The 16,174-nt window shown below is 43.9% G+C and overlaps 1 protein-coding gene across 2 annotated transcripts in view; it reads left to right on the top strand.

Moving 5' to 3' along the window:
* SLC17A9 (solute carrier family 17 member 9) overlaps positions 1 to 16,174 on the top strand; it is a 30,845-nt gene that overhangs the window by 3,561 nt on the left and 11,110 nt on the right. Inside the window, exon 2 of one of the 2 annotated variants that reach the window (XM_051803135.1) lies at positions 15,586 to 15,783. The exons of the other annotated variant lie outside the window; for it this stretch is intronic. Coding sequence (XP_051659095.1) covers positions 15,586 to 15,783 — 198 coding nt within the window. The remainder of the gene's footprint in view (positions 1 to 15,585; positions 15,784 to 16,174) is intronic. 2 annotated transcript variants of the gene reach the window in all.

Here is a 16,174-nt window from a genome sequence, read left to right on the forward strand (position 1 = left end):
GTCTTAGTGAGCTTTCCTTGCTCATCTAAGGCACACTTCAATAATTTTCAGTCTGCCTTTTATAGGTTTGGAGCTGCTTATCTCCTTTAAAATCCCCTCCTTTGTTCATCAGGTTTATCTGCGCAGGCTCTGTTCTTGTTGCCAAGAGGCTTTACGCATGCGTATCTTGTTGCTAGGAGACAAGCTCGGCTCTGTTCACTTCATCCTTTTGATGTAGTCAGCTTTTTCTGCGCATGTGCTGTCTTGCCACTGGAAGAGAGTTCTGTTCTCTTTTTCAGTTCTTTTTCTTCTTACATAACATAACAAAATATCACTAATTATGGTAACATAACATTATGGTTTGTGTGATATATATAAATAATTGTGATTCGTGAAGCAAATGGGTGACTACATTAAAAACAGACTAAATAGATTCTAAAACTTAACTACACCCCCACAATGAAACAAAACAGACCCTCTCAAGGTCAAAAGGCCTAAACCTTCTCACTATCCTAAGGATGAAATATAGTACAACTTTAAGTCTTTAGGCGCCTACTCGTCCAAGAGTACATGAATTAGGACTGGCTGCAGAGATAGCTCTTTTAACCTTAGCTGTAAATATAATGGAACTTTAAATCTTTAGGCGCCTGTTCATCTAAGAATACATGAACTATGACTAGTTGTAGAGATAACTCTCAGCTTCAGTTATGAGAAAACTTCTCATTAAACATTTTGCCAAAAACTCACAGAATATACAGGTATATGATACAATCAATATGCATGAGGTAGTCAAGACAAACACCAAATGAAATTATTATTTGGAACTTATAGAAACTTGGGACTTTGTTTATCGCAACTCGTAATTACAATGTTGCAAATATAATTTGATAAGCAAATTATCTCTCCTTTGGTCTTTATTGGCTATTACAATTTCCCCCTCTTCTATTTATCATTAATTTGCTTATCAAACCTTATTACAGCTTCTCGGGCTGCACTCAAGGTAGGAAATGGTTCAGCTTTAGATGTTTCTTCGCTCGATTCGGAATATGGCTGTCTCATTACCATAAGTTGTACTGTTTCAATCCTACCTTTAACAAAAGTTACAAATTTATTCAAAATACAAGGACCAAATGTCAAAGTAATTAACAACATTATTAGGGGGCCTATTAGGGTAGAAATTAAAGTAGTTAACCAGGGTGATTTGTGAAACCATGATTCAAACCAGTTTTGTTGAGTCTCTCTTTCTCTTTTCCTTTGAAGAATTCCTTCACGTAATTTAGTCATAGATTCACGAACTACCCCTGAATGATCTGCATAAAAGCAACATTCTTCTCCTAATGCAACACATAGCCCCCCTTGTTGTAAGAATAATAAGTCTAATCCTCTCCTATTCTGTAGGACTACTTCAGAAAGTGAAGTAAGAGACTTCTCTAAGTATGATATTGATTTTTCGATTCTCACTAAGTCTTCATCAACTGCTGCTCTTAGAGATGTAATCCCTTTATTTTGTTCAATGAGGGATGCAATTCCTGTTGCCGTTCCCGCCGCTCCCAGCCCAAGGAGCATGGCGATAGTTATGGCAGTAAATGGTTCCCTCTTTTGTATCCTGTGTTTATTATCATCCCATTGGTCAAGAACCAATTCCTTCGAATGATAAAGAATTCGGGGTATTATTGTTATTTGAACACAAAAGTCTTTATTTTCATTAAATATTCGTAAAGACAAGCAGGGAGTGACCCCCGTCTTGGAGCATATCCACCATCCTTCTTTGCTAGGTATAACCCATTTCTTGGTTTTATCAAGTTTCTTGAGGGTATAGCTGCATAAGTTTCTTTTCGTTGGAGGTACATTTCCTATGCACACTCCTTGTCCTCTCACCTGCTGGAGAGTGATTCCTATTTGTTTTTCCCCCCAATTACATTGCGTAGGGTTGCCCTGATTGGATATCGTAACTGAGGTGTTCAGAGCTATCCCCTCATAGAATGGAGGTTTGATGTCATAACACAACCAACAGGAGTTAGTTAAGTTAGAGTCGGTGTGGTTAAGTGTGTTATAGGCCGCTTGCATCAATTTTAACAACGGTTCTGTTTTCTCATGTACCTTAGTGTAGGTTGAGATTCTACTAGAGTCATTAAAACTTACAGTCGGGGCAGTTGAAACTGTGGAGGTGTGTCTTTTTCTACTCTCTTTCTGATTCAAATTATCCTCTTTTCTCTTTATTACTTTATTGGGTCCTACTGCCAGAGGGCGGTGGGTGATTTCTTGTTTTTTTATGAATATTAGCCCTCCCCTGTCTGTGCCAGCTTCCCAGTATCTGATTCCCCAAGTTCTTCCTATCAACCATCCTGGGTCTTCTGGTTGCAGTACCTGGATGGTAATATACTTACAATCGCTATACCTCTTCGATCCTCTAGACAAAACAAATTGTGAAGGTTTACAGCCAGGTGGTCCCCATGTTGTCGTTAGATATTTATCTTGAGAATTAGGGGTCCAGGCGGAAGCAATAGTGGCACAGTCCCAGTGTGCACAATAATATTGATCAGGGTAGTTACAATATCCTTTCCCTGGATTAGATGCAGGACAGAGATAATAAGGTTTCAAATTTGAACAATGTGGTACAGGAGCTATTTGACACAGTGTAGCAGAGAAACTGGGAGATCCTACAGTAAGATTAGTCCTAACTGTTTTTAGATCACTCCATCTGTTCAGAGTCCACTTGTACGGCCGATGTGGGCTTTCCCTGCTTGGGGAAAGCTGCCACAAAAATACTACAATCCATATATAATTTCCCATATCTGTTCTCCACTGTATTATTGCTCTGCCTCCTCCGTCTACTCCTTTGCTGGGAGCAACGGGGTTCTATATCTTCTCGGCAGCAGTCAATATTCTTCAGGAGAATATGGGCTCTTGATAGGTTCTTGTGACCTTTTCCTTTATTTCTCTAGATCCATATGTTTTCTAAAAGTTGGTTGGTTGTGAACTCTGTTTTCTAGGCAATTTTAACGGCACACTGTTCTAGAGTTTTGTACCAAAATTAGAAAATATTTTATCATGGACTTCCCAGTTCTCTGGTACCAACTACTCCTATCTACAGAATAACTTATCAATTTCTAAACATTCAGTTTCTCATCAGAAGCAACAAAGAACTCTCGGCAATTCGTACGATGGGTGTCCTGCCTACTGCTGTACAATATCACTCTATACCATATAATGTACATTTACAACTGACCCAGCTCCGGGGTCTTGAAACTGGGTGTTTTATACAGGGTATCTTCTGTGCAGGTCTTTCTGGCAAAGTAATTTCAGTCTCAAGATCACAACAATGAGGAAAAGTTTTACCTTTTTCAGCAATTTGGTATATCCACTTTCCCCAGCCTGGTAGAGGATTAGCCCACTTATCAATGTCTATACCGAACCCTTATTAAGGTTAGGTCTCGAGGTACTTCAGACCAGGAGTATAGGCTGGGCTGGGTCCCAGTCTCGTTCAGGGTTATTCATTTACCAGTCCAGTTTTTCTGAACGTCATTCGGAGATTCCCAGGCTGAGGAGTTACAGTCCATTCAGGAGTGTTGACTGGCCCCTTAACCCGAGATGCGTGAGTCCATCCTCTTTCAGCGGTACGAATGGCTGTATCTGTGGTAAGAAGAACAACAAAGGGTCCTTCCCAACGAGGCGTTAATGAAGACTCTTTCCATGTTTTAATTAATACCCTGTCTCCAGGTTGAATTCTGTGTATTGCCATATCCAACGGGGGTCTCTGAGTTACTAATCCTTTTTTCCTCAATTCCTGTCTCCTTTTCATTAACTCAATTATATATTCCCTCAAGAGGGTATCTTCCACCTTGGGATTTTCAATCGGGATTCCAAAATCATATGGCATCCCATACAGCATTTCAAATGGTGAGATTCCTGTGTCGGTACGTGGTTGGGTCCGTATATATAATAAGGCCAATGGCAAACACTTTACCCAATTCATTTTAGTTTCTATCATTAATTTAGTCAATTGCTTCTTTATTTCTCCATTCATTCTTTCTACTTTACCAGAGCTCTGTGGATGCCAAGGAGTATGGTACTCCCATTTGGTTCCAAAAAGTTCTGTTGTTTCTTTAATTATTTTAGAAGTAAAGTGTGGTCCCCTGTCCGAATCTACTATTGCCACAGCACCATACCTTGGAATAATTTCTTCTAATAAAATCTTAATCACTGTTTTGGCTGTACATCGGGCTACCGGAAAGGCTTCTACAAAGTGGGTGAGATGGTCCACTAACACCAGTAGGTGGCGATACCTGCCTACTTTAGGTAATTCAGTAAAATCTGTCTGTACTTTCTCAAAAGGTCTCTTAGCTATTTCTCGTCCCCCTTGTACTCGTTCTCTCAATTGCCTTTTGTTTACCCTCTGACAGGTTAAACACCCTTCTAAAATTTTCTTTGCTATTCCATAAACTCCCACACAGGCAAACTTGTTTTCAAACTGATCCACTAATGCCTGTATTCCCCAGTGGGTTGTCTCATGTAATTTCTTCATTATTCTCTGAGCAAGCCCTTTTGGAAGTACTTCTCGACCATCTGCTAATAACCATTTATTATTTTCTTCTTTCGCTCCAGATTGCTGCAGTTTCTTTTTCTCTTGATCACTAAAACTTTTCAGGACATTTCTATCTTCTGGTTCTGAACTTGCCATTACTAATAAAGCTGCTTTCTTTGCTTCCTCATCTGCTAAATTGTTGCCCCTAACAGTAGCTTTTAACCCTTTCTGATGCCCTTTAATATGTACTATTGCAATCTGCTTTGGCTTTCTCAAAGCTTTTAAGATTTCTCGTATTAGAGTTTCATGAACAAGTCCTTTACCCTGGGTATTAATCAATCCTCTCTCTTCCCATATCTTGCCGAAGGTGTGAACTACTCCAAATGCATACTTAGAGTCTGTGAAGATAGTGCCTGCTTTTCCATCTAATAATTGTAACGCTCTCAACAGTGCATATAACTCACAAGCTTGGGCTGACCATGTCTTATCTAAGGGTCCAGATTCTCTGACCTGAAAATTTTCTCCATCTATCACTGCATATCCTGACTTTCGATTCCCATTAACCACCCTAGAAGAACCATCGATGTATATTTTCTCTCCCGAACTCAGTTCTTCTTCTTCTAAATCCTCCCTAATCTTTGTTTGAAGATTTATTACCTGTAAACAGTCATGTCCTAGATCTTCTTTAGGTTCTCCATATAAAAATTGAGCTGGATTTTGCACATGTGTCATCTCTAACTCCAGATCCGGGGAGTGCAATAGGATACTTTCATATTTTAATAGTCGACTATCAGTCAACCATTTCTCAGCCCTCTGTTGTAATACTCCTCTTATATTATGGGGAGTAAATACTTTTAATTTTCCTCCAAAAGTCACCTTTATAGCTTCTTCAACTAACAGAGCTGTAGCAACTACACATTGCAAACAGGTGGGCCAACCTCTACTTACTGGATCCAGCAATTTTGAATAGTACCCTACCGGTTTCCTCTGTCCGGCCCAGGTCTGGGTTAGGACTCCATATGCTGTACCATTTTCTGTATTTACAAATAGATAAAAAGGTTTCCGATTGTCTGGCAGACTTAACACAGGTGCATTTACTAAATCCTCCTTCAATTTTTCTAAGTGCTGTTCATCCTCATCACTCCACTTTACTAGCCCCTCCTTGGTTAATTTTTCATACAAAAATTTGACTTTACTACTGTAATTTTCAATCCATTGCCTACAATACCCAAATAGGCCCAGAAGTTGTCTAACCTGTCTTTTGCTCCTGGGTACAGATAGTGACAGAATTCCATTTACTCGATCAGGATCTAATTTCTTATGTCCCTTGCTCAACCAATGTCCTAAATACTTAACTTCTTCCTCTGTAAATTGCAATTTGGACTTTGACACTTTCAAACCTTTTAAACTTAAGAAATTCAGAAGTCTAATGCTTTCATCTCTGACATCTTCTAACTTTTCTCCGGCAACTAACAAATCATCAACATATTGAATCAAAACCGTACCCTGGCGAGGTTCAAAAGACTCTAATAATTGTCCTAAGGCTTGTCCAAACAAATTAGGGGATTCTGTAAATCCCTGAGGTAGAACAGTCCATCTAAGTTGTTGTTTCCTATGTGAGTCAGGATCTTCCCATTCAAAAGCAAAATAGTCTCTACTCTCTTCTTTCAGAGGACAAGTCCAAAATGCATCTTTCAGGTCGATCACACTATACCACTTATGGTCAGGTGAGAGTTGGTTTAGTAAAGTATAAGGATTAGCGACTACAGGGTACCGGGTAATTGTCCGTTTGTTTACTTCCCTTAAATCCTGCACCAGACGATATGATCCGTCAGATTTCCTTACCGGCAAAATGGGAGTATTATGAGGTGACTTACATGGTTCTAATAATCCTTGTGTTAAAAGTCTTTCTATGGTCGGTTTAAGTCCAACTCTTCCTTTATATGGGATGGGATATTGTTTCACTCTTATTGGTTCTTCTGGATTTCGAATTGAGACCTCAAATGGTTTTATATCTAGCTTTCCCACAGAATCAGGAGTAAACCACACCTCAGGATTTATTTTTTTTTCGTCCTCCGCCGTAAGGGCATATATTTGGACTTGTAATTTTTGATCTTTCACTTCTAAATTTATTCCCAATTCTATTATTAAATCTCTCCCTAACAGATTATACTCAGCCTCAGGAACTAATAGAAATGTTCCTAATGCATATTTATTCTGGGCTTCTATTTCCACATCTTTTATGAGGGGCACCTTAAATGGTTCTCCCTTGGCCCCTACAACTTGGATTGTGTCTGAGGAAGTCGTGCAACCCCAAGGTAACTTTTGAACTGTCGATCTTTCTGCCCCTGAATCCACTAGGAACTCAAGTTCTTGTTGCTGGGGACCTATTTTAAGTTTTATCAAGGGCTCTGTATTCTTCTGGGTCCCCAGCAAATAGAGCCCCTGACTCCCCTATTCCTCTTGGTAAATCTGTTCATCTTGCAATCTCTTCCTGCAATTTCTTTTTATGTGTCCTTTCTGCCCACAGTAGTAACACTCTATTTCACTTAAGTCTAACTGCACACGTTCTCTAAAGGGTTCACGTTTATTAGGTCCACAAGGGGTCTTCCGTCTCCGTTCTCTATCCCCTCTTTGTCCTCCTTTTATAGCTGCCACTAAAATTCTTGTCTGCTTCCTCTGCATTTCTTCTTGTCTTTTCTGCCTTTCTTCCTCTCTCTTCTGTAATTTTTCCTGTCTCTCCTCTCGTTCCTTTTGACTCTCTTCCTCCCTCCGCACATATACTTTCTGCGCAATCCTCAACAATTCATCCATTTCCTTACACTGCCAATCATCTATGTCTTCCAGCTTCTTTTTAATATCTGCCCATGCTCCACTCACAAACCGCATCTTAAGCACTTGCTGTCCCATTCCATCACCTGGATCCATACCAGAATAAAGCTGGAAAGTCCTTCTAAGTCTCTCTAACCATTCAGTTGGGCTTTCCTCTTTCCTTTGATATTCACTGAAAGCCTTTGTAACATTCTGCCCTCTAGGGACAGATTCCTTTATCCCCTCGACAATTATTTCTCTCAGATCATTCATATTTCTTCTATGATTTGGCTCATTATGGTTCCAATTAGGGTTTTCTAAAGGCCATTTAACATCTGCAGCTGGACCCTGCCGGTGCCTTTGATCCCAACCTTTCATTCCCGCTTTTCTAATCATTCCCCGTTCTTCCACAGTAAATAATATTCCTAAAATTGACTGTATTTCCTCCCAAGTATATATATTAGGACCTAAAAACTGGTCAAACCTCTCAGCCACTCCCAAAGGATCCTCTAAGAGATTTCCCATCTCTTTCTTAAATGCTCTAACATCTCCTGAATTCAAGGGAACTGATATAAACCCTATCCTATCCCCTTGATTTCTTCCTCCCCCCATTGTAGTCTCTCTTAAGGGGTACAACTGTGACGTGTTCGTGGATAAAGAGACTATTCCTGAAGAACAATGCTCTGTTTGCATGGACTGTGGAGTCATTGGGGATATTATGTTAGGACTCTGTGTTTCAGGAGCTGCTGACTGCTGCGCTTCCTGAGGGGGGGGTGGATAGGGTGTTTGCTGATTTCTCACTCCAGCAGCCACTGACAGGGTGGCTCCCTCAGTTTCAATAGGGGAGAGGGATGATTTTGCTGGAGCTGTGGGAGTGAATACACTCTTGTGATCATTCTGAATTACAGCACCATACGGAGGTGACCCCCTGGGCATAGGCCAAGGCAGGACATATGGGGGGGGTATTTTTTGAAACTCTTTTAGGTCATAAGCCGTCTTCTGTCCTTTCTCTTCACTTAACGGGGAGAGAGAGATTCTAGTATCCACTTCTATCCATAGGCTAGCATACTCACATTCCTCTGCACAAAATGGTCTTTTGCCATTCACATACAAATTCAAAGCCTGACATATCCAATCTTCAAATGAACCATACACCGGCCAAAACAAATAATCCTGTCTGATTTGCTTTCCTCCCCATACTTCCATACAATAATGCACCATCTTCTCCCTCGATTTTCCTTCTCTAGAGGGATAATCATTCCAATACTTGATCATAACTCCTAAAGGACTATCCGGGGGTATAGTTGGTAACCCCACCACAAACTCATTCTCTAGTTTTTTCTTCTCCTGTGGGGTATCTTGCAGCTTCTCCTTATGATCCCCCATTTCACCCCTCCCTTTGGGTTTTTCTTCACTCTTAGGGCTGTCCTGCACTAATTCACAGCCACCCATGGGAGTAGAAGATTTACTTTTCTTCTGTCCCATCTTCCAGAATGCTTTCACACACAAATTCACCTCAGTCGCTTCCCTCCTTTCGTGATTTGTCTCTTCTGGAAATACCAGAACTGCACTACCGGGAGGTCTCAATCACTTGTCCTGCTGGACTTCTCAATCCCTCGCACTCCGGGATTCCCTCCCCACCGAGAGGGGTACGCAAATACTTACCTCTCCTGGATAAGTCTTCATCCAACTCCTCGCTGGACGGTCCCTTCCCAAACCGAGCGGCACCTGGTACTTTTACTCTCTCTTGGAGTAAAACACTTACTCCCCCCGGAGTAAGTCTCCGTTGAACTCTTGTCGAACGGTCCCTCCCGACTGAAGAGGTTTCACTACTCACTTTTTCCTGGAGTTAGTCTTCGCCCGGGCTTATGCATAAGAATTACAGGGAACTGCAGTAATTTTATTTGCTTATTTGCTTTTTCTAAATCTTCTCGGTCGGAATTTCAGAGTCTGTGCTGCGGAACCTCTCCCCAGGACCGTCCAAAAAACAAGGACGGGGGTACCCGTCCCGGGTAGCAGTTCCGCCGCCCAGGAACCCTGATCCGAGTCACGGCACCAAAATTGTTATAAGTAAAATCGGCACTAGGCTCAAATATCGTAGTAAAAAGTTTTATTATAGATTTATATAAAAATCAAATAAGCAAAACAGCGCTGGGTGTCTTAGTGAGCTTTCCTTGCTCATCTAAGGCACACTTCAATAATTTTCAGTCTGCCTTTTATAGGTTTGGAGCTGCTTATCTCCTTTAAAATCCCCTCCTTTGTTCATCAGGTTTATCTGCGCAGGCTCTGTTCTTGTTGCCAAGAGGCTTTACGCATGCGTATCTTGTTGCTAGGAGACAAGCTCGGCTCTGTTCACTTCATCCTTTTGATGTAGTCAGCTTTTTCTGCGCATGTGCTGTCTTGCCACTGGAAGAGAGTTCTGTTCTCTTTTTCAGTTCTTTTTCTTCTTACATAACATAACAAAATATCACTAATTATGGTAACATAACATTATGGTTTGTGTGATATATATAAATAATTGTGATTCGTGAAGCAAATGGGTGACTACATTAAAAACAGACTAAATAGATTCTAAAACTTAACTACACCCCCACAATGAAACAAAACAGACCCTCTCAAGGTCAAAAGGCCTAAACCTTCTCACTATCCTAAGGATGAAATATAGTACAACTTTAAGTCTTTAGGCGCCTACTCGTCCAAGAGTACATGAATTAGGACTGGCTGCAGAGATAGCTCTTTTAACCTTAGCTGTAAATATAATGGAACTTTAAATCTTTAGGCGCCTGTTCATCTAAGAATACATGAACTATGACTAGTTGTAGAGATAACTCTCAGCTTCAGTTATGAGAAAACTTCTCATTAAACATTTTGCCAAAAACTCACAGAATATACAGGTATATGATACAATCAATATGCATGAGGTAGTCAAGACAAACACCAAATGAAATTATTATTTGGAACTTATAGAAACTTGGGACTTTGTTTATCGCAACTCGTAATTACAATGTTGCAAATATAATTTGATAAGCAAATTATCTCTCCTTTGGTCTTTATTGGCTATTACATCCTCTGTGCTGCTCTTGTTGGCTGCTAGCTGGATTGGGAAAAAAAAACCAACCAAACCTCCTCTAAACCCCAAAGCTACTTTTGACAGCGACAGATCATTAGCTTGGAGCCAGTCTGCATCATGACAAAATAAACTCCAGGAAGGGGGGAAAACCTCTTTCCTGACAAGCATGTTAGATTTTCAAGGGAAGGAGAAGTTGTTGTCGAGAAAACAAAGAGTGAGAAGTGAGAGGACTGTCAAACTGGGTTAAAAATAACTATCTGGGTATTATCTCGTCACACAGGAGTGTGCATGGCTGCTGTGTTTGTGCCGTGTCAGTCAGTCTTGGTTGTGTTGGAGGTCACTGTAAATTAAAGCTGTGGGCAGGTAAGCTGGAAAAAAGGTTTTTGAAGGGTGAAGATCCCATGGAGCTGGGAATGGCTGACAAGGAGGGAAACATTCCCATGCTGTGGTGTGACAGGTGACCAGGCACAGGGGAACCCACAGGCACTGGCTGTGTGTCCTGGGGACATTCCCCCCGAGGTGGCCTCGTGCTTGGGTGTCCTGGGTTTGGAGCTGGTGGCGTGGCTGGGAGCTCAGTGCCACCACATGGGCCCATCTCCATCCTGCTCTGGGGTTCTTGCAGGGTCTGGTGAGTGGTGGCTGTGATGAGCAAGAGGGCTGCAGGCACTGGAGGTGACTCCAGTGATGTGCTTGCCACGTATCTCCCACAGAACTATTTTTATCTCTTTTTAGAGAGGGGAGCTGAGGTAGAGATGTCCTTCCTGGGAGGAGGGTGTTAATGCTGTGCTATCAATACCTGTGCCCATCTGATGCAGATCAGGAGCTGCAGCTCCCAATTCTTCTTCCAGTTATGGAAAACACCCACAAACATTGGAGATGGCTTCGGGCCAAGAGCTGTTGCTGGGACAGACTGTTCGTAGTCTTGCTGTCTAACACAGCTCTCTTACTACCTGAAAATACCCAGCGGTCCAGGCTCGTGCCTTGGAGGGGACCAAACTGTGATCTAATTGATTGCCTGAGCTCCAGCAGGTCCATCTCAACAGTGACCTGCAGTGTCTGCCAACAGCCCTGCACAGTGGGGGAAAGGAGGGAAGCAAGTCAAGAGAAATAAAGTTGAATAAATATTTGCTCTGTGGCATCTACTGGAGAAATTCCTCCAGCAGGAAAACGCACTGCAAATAAAGATAGCCTGTGCTGCTGGCTCTCCTTCCACTGCTGGATGGCTCAGCTTGGTTTTGTCCCTTTGGGAATCTCAGGCATCCTTGAAAATCCATCCTAACCACCATGCCCTGGGCAGGGCATCCATTAGGTTGGTGGGAGCTGGGTCCCGGGGAAATCAGTGGATGCCTCAAAGCAAAGCCATGACCACTCAGTGCCTGGGGCTGCATTTGGAGGAGGAGAACCAAGGAACATCAGGCAGGGCTGCTGCTGTACAAAAAAGCCACCCAGGATGAGTCATTAGGGCTTGAGCTAATTGTCGGCTGTCTGGGTGGTGGTTGGAGGTTTGTGAAATAGGAAGTGTTTTCTGGCTGCATGACTGCTTTGCTTGGTGAAGAGGGTCTAGGTGAGGTGAGAAGGGGATGCACCTGCAGTGCCTGTCTCTTGTGAGCAGAAGGGGATGATGGATGAGGAGGGCACAGGCTGGGCAGTGAGGAGCTGCTGCTGTCACACAGCACCCAGTGAAGGCAATTAGGTGGCTCCAGACACGCTCCAATGATTCACCTGGTGATGGTCTGGAGGGCTGGCCCCTCTCATGGGGTGTCTGTCACATGTAGCCTGGGCTTGGCCAGGACTGGCACAGGGCTGTGGGGAGGTGCTCGATCTGTCCCTGTGGCTGGTGAGACCTGACAACAACGGCTGTGACTTCCATAGGTTCAGATGTGCTTTGCTCTGACTCAGGGTGGTTGTTTCCAGCACAGCTCATCCCTCCCTCCCTCCCTCATCAGGGGACCCATCAAATTTAATTTGTTAACATCTGCTTCTCGGATGGCTGATGTCACCCACAAAAACTTTTGTTTGATTTGTCATTATTCCTTAGTTTTTGAAGGAGGGTTTTAATTTCTGGATTTTAATTCCTCCCTTTGTGCTAGTCCAGGTTCCTCCTGTAACCTTTGCTGTTGTTTTGCACTGAGCAGAACATTGACTCATCAGCAGCCTCTGTGATAGCTATAATTAGGAGAAAATGTATTTACAAAGCTCTTCCCTCTGATGCAAGCATGTCATTGTCCTTGCAGAGAAATCATTCCTGCCATGCTTTCAGGTGGGTGTGGGCAGCTAGTGATTACATTTGATTTGCGTGGATTTTCCTAGCTGGATATGCCACCTATGGAGGAAGTGGTAGTCTGAAGATGTTGTTACAGTTCCCACTTAATTTGAGCCCAAGTCTCTACTGATGCATTTAAACATACAGGAAAAGAATATAGAATGGAGTAGTAGTCAAAAGAGAACATTGAGATTGTGTCATATACCCAGAGACTTATTTAGTGCTTTGGAAAAAGAATTAAAGTCAAGAGAAAAATATTCCCTGGAGTTCTGTCAAAACATCAGCTGGCGAGGAGGCTTCTTGGGAGAACATCTCTACTTGGGAGTTCCTCTGTATCTGAGCTGTGCTTTGAGTGGTGTCCTGCTCTGCAGAGACCCACGTGGCACTTTGTGCCCCCACTCTCATCCAGGTCAGACTTGCTGTGTGGAGACCCCAGCACTGCTGGCCTGGCTGCCTCCCCCTACCACCCAAACCCCCTTGGGTGATGCTCTCCACTTCACTGGGGCAAGAAGAGAAGCTGTGAGTTCACAGCATGCCCTCCTGTGCCTCTGCCCTGAAGCCAGAGCTGCCCTGCTCATCCCTTTTGGGGTTCAATCCCTTAGGACCAAACTGTGCTCCCCCAGCCTGCACTTTCCTGGGACACCAACCTTGCTGTGTGTGGGTTTTGCTTTTCCCATTTGCAAACACCCTCTGGAGGGACCAGACCTGGTCAATACTATAAAGAGAAGTGGAGTAGAGAACAGTTGAGCTGCTCACGTCAAGCTTACACTTTGCACAGCCATATAGAGTTTGGGGACAAGGAAGAACCGTCAATCTGATATCCCAATGAAATGCTGCTGTGCTTGCCAGGGTAACTGGGGGTTGTTATGAACACACCAGAGTGATTGGAGAGGCAGAGCTCAGCCCCACTCCAGTGAAAGCTCATAAAGGTCTCTCTTTGCTGCAGGGGAAAAGCACAGTTTAGAAAACTGTCTTGGTGCCTAAATAATAGAAAATACCTACACACATCACTGGCTGCTGCGCTTTGCTCTGTCACCTCCGTTGCTGCAGGTTCAATAGCTCAAATTTATCAGTGCTGTGCCACTGGAGATAACAGGAGAGATTATGGCCCTGGACTGGCAACAGCCCATTTGGGCAGGGCAGGCACGAGTCTGTGGCTTGTACCTGCAAGCATCTCATCCCTGAGGGCTCTCCATAACGTTTTCCATGGCTGGTGATCCCACACCTGCCCTCTGCCTCTGATGGGGGATTTATACCCAAAAACTCCTGCCTGTATTGTCCAGCTGGGGTTGGTCTGACCTGGACACAGTGTCCAGGAGCCTTTGGTTTCCCTGTGCTTTTCTGTAGCAAGCAGGAGTTGGCGGAGCCACTGCTCCTGGAGCTGGCTGGGGCAGGTTATCAAAAACCAGATCGCCTTTGGTTTTGCAGCAAATGAAGATATGAGTGAAGATATCTCCCTCTCAGGGTAAGTCCCCCCCACAGGAGGGACTGTGAGAGCATTTACCAGCCTGTTCAAGTGGCAGAGGCAGGTCAACCCCTGGTTACTTATTCCTCCAGCAGAAATGGGAGAGGTTTTCCAGTTCCCGTGTTATTTTGTGCGCTCGTGCGTGTGCACAGCAACGATGGTTCCAACCTTCAAAACACCAACTAAAACCCTTGCAGTCCCTCCTGCCAGGGGTTGGCACTGAGCTGCTTATCTGCCTTGTCAGGAAACAGCAATAAATCCACCTCCAGTGGGTTCACCTGCCTGCCGTGTTCTACTTTTCATTGTTCCGTTTGACACCTTTATAAATGGGTTTGTGCTGTGTGGTATTAACCTACATTTAGCATAATTCCAGTACAGAGGAATAAATGCTCCATTCGCTCTAAAAGGTGACCTGGGTTGTTTCCCACACGGATGGTGGGTGTGTTTAGTAGGGTGGAAAGCCCAGAGGTTGCTGCCCTGGTACAGTGAATTCCTCAGCCATCTCTGGAGCAGAGAGAGTGTGTTTGCTCAGTGCTTTGTGCTCTGGCCTCTGGGCATAGAAATAACCAAATACAAATAATACCAATAGTGTGTGTTCTTACTAAGTTTTTAACTCCATAATTCATGGGCAAAGGGGGACCCAGAGTGACACAAACTGGGCTGAGGGAAAGCAGAGGGGTTCACCTACATCTGAGCCTGATGTTTGCAGCAAAATGTGTTTCTTTGCTCCAGAAGCACATCACTGACTTGGAGCAGGAGGGAATTGCCTTCCCACTTATTTCCAGCTTATATCTTCTGCAGGAGCACTTTTCTTGGGGCTGAGTACTCATGCACCAAATAACATATTCTGTTAACATATTATGGCTCATGTTATCTAAAACTTCTTATCAGGCCAGGCTGAATTATTTTGCTCCTCTCTGAGCTCTTCAGACCCATTATGTGTTGTCTCTCTAAAGAATTCCTTCATCTCTCTCCTATTTTGGCAAGGGTAGCACACACCAGCTCCCTTGGGGGTTGGGTAGGAATGCCAAACTACAAATATTTGCTATCAGGATGGTGTGTCTCATGCAAATGCTTCCAACCTCAGGCCCTGACCTTTCCTTTGTTACCCTTATCTTTTAAAGAAGAGTTTCTTGTTTGGGGAAGAAAAGCAAACAAACCACCTTTCCCTCCATCCACAGCCAGTGATGTCCAAGCAACCCCTTCCACCTTGCAGCCTGTGGACAGACATTTTGCTATCAGTGTCAAATATTGCTTGGGCTGAAGTTAGCATCATTCCCAAAAGCCACCAGGTGGGATACTCTCTGTGTCAGAGCCCTTGTGCCACAGGGGGGTTGCAGTGACCTTCATTTTACCAAGACAGACGTGACTTGTGAGCAAACCAGCCCGACCCATAAGTCCTCTCTGTGCATGGACCTACCAGGCACAGCATCCCAGCTGCCCTTTCCCCATCTTCCTCTGCACCCTCACAGGCCCGAGTCCCGTGTGTGGACGGTGATGCTGCTGCTGGGGACGTGCCTGCTGTACTGTGCCCGTGTCACCGTGCCCATCTGCGCCGTCGCCCTCAGCTCCTACTTCGACTGGGACAAGAAGCAGTCTGGGGTCGTGCTCAGCAGCTTCTTCTGGGGCTACTGCTTGACACAGATCATCGGAGGACACATCAGTGATCAGTACTGGAAATTTTTTTTATGTTTTCCTCTGTTTTTTGAAGATGTAGCTTGGTGTTGGTGCCTCACCCTGGGGCAGTGGTGGGGTGGAAAAGTGAAGCGTGTCCATGGGGAGAAGCTTTGTGGGACACTGCAGGTTGCTCTGAAAGGGGTTGAGGTTTCTCTGCCAGCCTCACTCAGGGTCTGTAGCACTGATTGAGAGGGGGCATGGGTAGTTTAGACTGTACAGATGGAAGCTGTGGATGCCTCAGCCCTGGAAGAGTTCAAGGCCATGTTGGATGGGGCTTGGAGCAACCTGGTCTAGTGGAAGGAGTACCTGCTCATGGCAGAGGGGTTGGAATGAAATGGTCTTCAAGGTCCCTTCCAACTGAAATTGATTCTAGGATTTTATGAA

The sequence above is a fragment of the Manacus candei genome, unplaced genomic scaffold (assembly GCF_025592945.1).
Source record: "Manacus candei isolate 608988 ecotype Guabito, Panama unplaced genomic scaffold, ASM2559294v1 h1tg000057l, whole genome shotgun sequence".
NCBI classification, from domain to species: domain Eukaryota; kingdom Metazoa; phylum Chordata; class Aves; order Passeriformes; family Pipridae; genus Manacus; species Manacus candei.